Raw genomic sequence first — 6000 nt, 5'->3', positions numbered from 1 at the left:
GACCAAACGCAAACTTGTTCTTGAAAGTAACCGTTCCAAAGACAAATTGACAAGCATTTTCGGAGTCGTTCTTGTATGGAATAGTGATACAACTGCTGAGGAGGGGAATACCTGCGAGACTTGAATTTAACCGAGTTCGACATAGCGGGGTTCCACTGTAATGACATGTTTAATGTTGTTGTTGTTTTTTGTTTTTTTTTTTTCCAACGAATTTTTTTTTCTATCCGCATGTTTCCATCCGCAATTTTTCATCCGCATTTTTCTATCCGCATCCGCCATCCACATCTATCCAGTCAGCGTTTTACAGAGACCCCGTGAATTTCGCTGGCTTTACGCCATAAAGGACGTGGCAAAGCCAGTTAAATTCACACGAGACAGTGGTTGCCGAGCACGTGACTCAGATCTTCTGAGAGTCTCCAGTGGATAATCTATAATATGATTCTAGACAGTTATTGACTCTAATTAATTAACGACTGGAAATTCCCCACACTAACTAGTGCAGTGCAGCACAGTGCCCAACAACAACAAAATTACAAATATGTATATCAACATATGATCCCCTTCAAAAATAACCAGAAAGTGATCACGTGCTAGGCAACCACTGTCTCGTGTGAATTTGACTGGCTTTACAACGTAGGCTCGATTACCAACCGCTGTTCGCAAAAATGAGCCCGCACTTATCCCCCCGAAGGGGAAGATCAAAAGACCGGACCCGGGAGACGGTGGAAATCGAGCCTATTTGCAACGCCGACTTCAGGTTGAAACAGAAATATCTCTTCGAACAAAAAATACAGACACATGCAAGCTTCTTTAAAAACTAGCTTTACCCAAATTTCTCGTGCTACCCAAAAAATCTGAGTTGCCCAAAATCTGGGGGGGGGGGGACTGCAACCCCCCCCCCCTCGGCCCGTACGCCTATGGGTAAAGTTGAAAGAGTTCTTGTTAATCGTGTAAGCCGGGCACAGGCGGCATTTTGTCCTCAAAATTGTAAAGGCATTCTAATGGTTTAACTTGCAAGATGTTAAATACGTAAAAACTAATATTCTGATAACTATGAACATTTCAACATAAAAGCAGTAGATTATTCAGATAAAACAAAAAAGAACTGAAAAAAAACATCGACTGCACAGTAAAGCTGGAAGAGTGTTGGAGAATAGGATTTATTTTTTGACGATATGAAAGTGACTGACATTAGAACTTCATTCCTGTGTGCTTCGATGTACAATCCACATGTCTGATACAGCTTTCGGTAACTTCAGCAAGACTCCTGAAATTTACCACCTCAATTCATCACTACTTGCGTAAAACATATAAACCCATCTGGTAAAAAGCTCGCGCAAAATTGGTATCCATGTTATCCTGACTCAAGAACAAAACAATGAAACGTCCAAAATCGACAAAAGAAAACACATCAAAAATATTTTACAGTCTGCGAGCCCAAATTTTCAATGCGAACAAACTCAAACTCAATTGTTCGTAAGAGGCAGAAAATATTTCATGTCTGCGAGCCCTAATTTTTAATGCGAACAAACCCAAAATCAATTGTTCACAAGAGGCAGAAAGTATTTTATGGTCTACGAACCCTAATTTTTACAAGTGAACAAACGCAACACAAACACGTGATTGTCAAACTACTACGCAACTCATAGCAACAATGTGTGCACGGTCTGCGTTGGAGAAAGAAAAAAAACCTAGTGAATTGACGGTGGGCATTGCTGTTAAAAAAGCGGTTTAAGTGGTGACTTCCTGACAGAACTTTATAGTAGTTCGCTCACAGAATATCGTGCGAATTGGCTCATGCTTTGGTAATCTTGCCTTAAATAGTTTCACGGTTCGCTGCACCGAGTCACTTGAAAGTCGTACCTGTATTAAGCGGTAAACCACGAGGACCACATCTTGCAAAAACAGTTTTAGTTCGCTGCACCGAGTCACAATTAAGGGAAAGGACAGCTTAAGTTGCACGATATAGAGATGTAACAATCAAGTGAAAGGACAACTAAAGTTGCGCGATATAGAAATGTAAAAATCAAATGTAAGGACAGCTGAAGTTGTGCGAGATAGAAATTTATCAACCGATTTATATAAACAAAAAGTGGTAACATCGATTCGTCAGTCCAACGGTATTATAAACTAATGAAAACCACTTCAATCAGAAAGGAGGCAAGAAATCAAACTCGATTTGTTGGTGGATGATCTTTTATCTTTGACCTCGGTTAATTGTGGCGCGCCGAAGCGGACAAATCTACTTGTGTATGGATATATACGACTCGTTGCGAAAATATAAAACTTGTTTTGTAAAATATACGACTTGCTGCGGAAATATAAACTTGTTTTGTAAAATACAAGACTTGTTGCGGAAATATAAGACTTGTTTTGTAAAATATACCACTCGTTGCGAAAATATAAGACTTGTTTTGTAAAATATAAGACTTGTTGCAGATAAGACTGGTTGCAGATAAGACTTCATTGTTCGCGGTGAAAAATGATACTTTGAGGGCGCCCACTGTCTGTGGTCAGCTGCTTTGCAGCAGAGCTCATGCTGATTTCTGTTGGTAGTTGTCTGCTTGCAATGACGAGTGCGATGATAAGTTGAACAGAGTTATTCCTCAGTTTTTCAGCTGCTTCTTTATCTGCTACAAACAAGTTTATTCTAACGTCCTCGCAAATTTGTTTTCCAAGTTCTAACACTCCAAGAAAAGCTCCTAACTCATCCGCCATCTTTTTTTAGGCTTGAGGAGCGGTGGGCTGTGTTCCACTTACCGCTGAACAGTCAAATCGCTGGCGCTGTTAAAGTAAAATATTTATACAAAGTCGTATATTTTACTAAACAAGTGTTATATTTTCGCAACAAGTCGTATATTTTACAAAACGAGTTTTATATTTTCTCAACGAGTCGTATATTTTACAAAACAAGTGTTATGTTTTCACAACAAATCGTATATTTTACAAAACAAGTTTATATTTCCGCAACAAGTCGTATAGTTTACAAAACAAGTTTTATATTTTCGCAACAAGTCGTATTGTAACCTTTACGGCTCATTTAATAAAACAAACAAACGTGCCTTAAGCACGTTAAAGAATTGTTTGACCCTGATTGGGAATACAACGACCCATGCCAGGACTACAACATACGTTAACGAAGCGACTTCAAAATCTTAAAACACGTGGGAATAACTCACGCGATATTATGTAACGAAACAACCGCAAATGATAATAACAAAACGGAATTAAAATGGTGGCTACACGTATATTTTACAAAACAAGTCTTATATATTCATACAGAGTATTTTTGTCCGCTTCGGTGCGCCATAGTTAATTATGGATTACACTCGGATTGGCTTTTGTGATTACTATCAGTATATCGAAAGGTTCCCAGCAGTAGTTAGAAGGAAAGATCTTGAACAGACCGCAGAGACAACAAAACAAGCAGTGGTTAAAAGAGGACATTTTTGTCTCACGCTCAAAGCATATGGATAACATCTTTCTCTAATCAATGACTGAGCTCAAAATTTCTTTCTCTGCATCAAGCATCAAGCTTGGAGGATACCACATCGAGTGGCTTCCTCTTCTTGCCCTTAAACCTTACTTTTGTTTCTTTGTTTCCTCAGCTTCACTTTCCGAAAATACGGTGGTAAATGGAACTTCTCATGAAATCATTCGACCAGTTCCTCGCCGGTTTGCGGTTGGAAGTGCAGGCGCAAGTCGCCATGAGATCCCTGGTCATTCACGGCCCCAAAGGACCCTAATAAACCCTTTTAAGCCGAACGAGATTCCTTGTAACTGGACCTGTAACCGACATCGGTGGTCACACGTTTTTCCCAAGGGGCCTGGTGGAGAGGTTCTCCATCGACATTATAAGAAACTTTCACCAGCTGAAAGCATCACACAAATTAAGACTGAAAAGGTACGTTCTTTTTAGCTTCCCAGTAGTGACAAACATGTGATAAACATGAGTGACAATTGTTCTAAAACACGTTAGACTTAGTCACGATATTTCATTGTTTGTTTGTAGTTGGTCAGTTCTGGTTAACTTTTTAGAGCGATGTTTAAAACCAGTCGCTTTGAAACCCACCTAGTAGGGTAACAAAAATTTAAAAAAAAATTCCGGATGATTTTGAGATCTCAGCCTGTGCACAGTCGCCAAAGGCCTTGATGCAGCAACAGTGGTCATTGTTTTTTTAGTTTAAATCCTCTTCATCAATTTTCATTTGTTTTTCAGTCACGAGGTGTCGAAGAAGCAGCACTTGCTGTCGTGGCCGCTCGCACACAGGAAATCTCAGAAGCACAGTTTAAGAGCATTACAGAGGAGCAACCCCCATTAGACGCCTTGATGATTAGTGAAGAAAATGAAGATACGTACGAAGATAACGCTATCATCCCCGAGCCATCGTCGGGTATTCTCGGCCATTTCAGCCCGATTTCCGAACCTTCAAAGACAACACAGAATACGACACCAAGGCGCCGATCTCAACTGTCACGTTTTAATTTGTATCGAGGGATGGAGAAAACTCCTGATGAATATGATTGGACAGCTGCTGTCAAGACGAGTGTGGATTGGAAATCGTTGACATGTCCTGCCCTTTTACCTCTGACCTCATATTTCAGCCCAAGCAAACAGACATTGGAAAACGATTACCTGGAATCTAATTACAATCTGTTAATTGAAGAAGAGGAGGAATACACAGAAGAGAAGAAGACTTCTGGCTGGGGAAAACAGGAGAGGTATATTCGTGCCTTCTTTGTGTTCATGCGTCACTCACATTCTCCGTGCTTCACGCACATTGCTAGTTTGGATTCCATATCAGCTCCGTGATGGAGCAATTTTCAATCGAGTGTCAAAAGAAATCTGAGATTGTTTGTTTTGTTTTGTTTGTTGTTGTTGTTTTTTTTTTTTTTTTGCGGTGATTGGTACAGGAAATTTGCGCCACTCTCTCAACCAATCAGATGCAAAACCAAAACCAATCACAACTTGGTCGACCCGCGTTTTCCCGCGCTTTATGCAGGGTGGTCGGTCTTACTTTGAGTTCCCATTGGCTTTCACAGATATTTTCCTTTCCTCTGATTCCAGGCCGTTGTCGTTTCAATCGAAAAGCGCTCCAACCGTGGTTTTGGTTTGACCACAATTTTGAAATCGAATTACGCTTGTTTAGAAGACATTCCTTCCACTTTTGTCATGAAACTTTTATAAAAGTTTACGTAAACCTCCAATTAAATTCTGAGTCTTCTCTTTAATTGACTATTCGGTCTGATCGGTTTCAGTTAGTATTTAGCGCGTTAAAATAACTTAATAAGTTTATTTTTCTTTTTATGAAATAATACCTTTCCAGTCTGCCGGAGGAAGATTCACATGGAGCTCGTCGAGATTTAAGCGCGGAGATGTTATTCATGGAACTTGTCTCTCAACGAATTCGCAAGGTATCAACACCTCACACCCTGACATCAGTATCACTATGTGTATTCTCCATACTGTTCTGCATACATGATTTCCTAAGGTGCTGACCAGGAGAATTTTTTTATCAATCAAGGGCTTCTTTAGTTTAGAACTAGCTGTTGTGAAACACAAGGCCGGAGCCCTTTAACTCCCAAGATCTTATCAAGTTGTTAATTCTCCTCTCTAGCTGCTACACTTTTTTTGTGAATTAGTGACGAGAATTTGGTGTTCTCATTCTCCGATTACCTGTTTACTGGATATTTAACAACTATTCACCGAAGTGGAGGTGGTTAGTGGTGGATATTTACCGAGCCGCGAAGCGGCGTGGTAAATATCCACCACTAACCACCGACACTGAGGTGAATAGTTGTTTTAGTATATACTCAAACAGCGAGATAATATGCACCAGCAAAAATTGATTTGAGTGATTTCTTCGCTTGTCACGGATGCAAACCGGGACGCCATTTTTTCCCGAGTTGCTCGGAGGTAAATAGCAAAGGATATTCGGAGTTTGACTAACCAATCAGAGCGCGCCTTCAACGCTATCCACTGTTTTAGTATATACTAAG

The 6000-nt window shown here is 40.1% G+C and overlaps 1 protein-coding gene across 1 annotated transcript in view; it reads left to right on the top strand.

Moving 5' to 3' along the window:
* The window catches only part of LOC111327659 (GATOR1 complex protein DEPDC5), a 30883-nt gene that overhangs the window by 14215 nt on the left and 10668 nt on the right, over positions 1-6000 (top strand). The window contains exons 8-10 of the mRNA XM_088742533.1: positions 3609-3904; positions 4220-4722; positions 5328-5415. Coding sequence (XP_088598659.1) covers positions 3609-3904; positions 4220-4722; positions 5328-5415 — 887 coding nt within the window. The remainder of the gene's footprint in view (positions 1-3608; positions 3905-4219; positions 4723-5327; positions 5416-6000) is intronic.

Source organism: Stylophora pistillata, chromosome 13 (genome assembly GCF_964205215.1).
Source record: "Stylophora pistillata chromosome 13, jaStyPist1.2, whole genome shotgun sequence".
In the NCBI taxonomy this organism is placed as follows: Eukaryota; Metazoa; Cnidaria; class Anthozoa; order Scleractinia; family Pocilloporidae; genus Stylophora; species Stylophora pistillata.
Note: the sequence above shows the minus strand (reverse complement) of the source record. Positions and strands in the feature narration are given on the sequence as shown.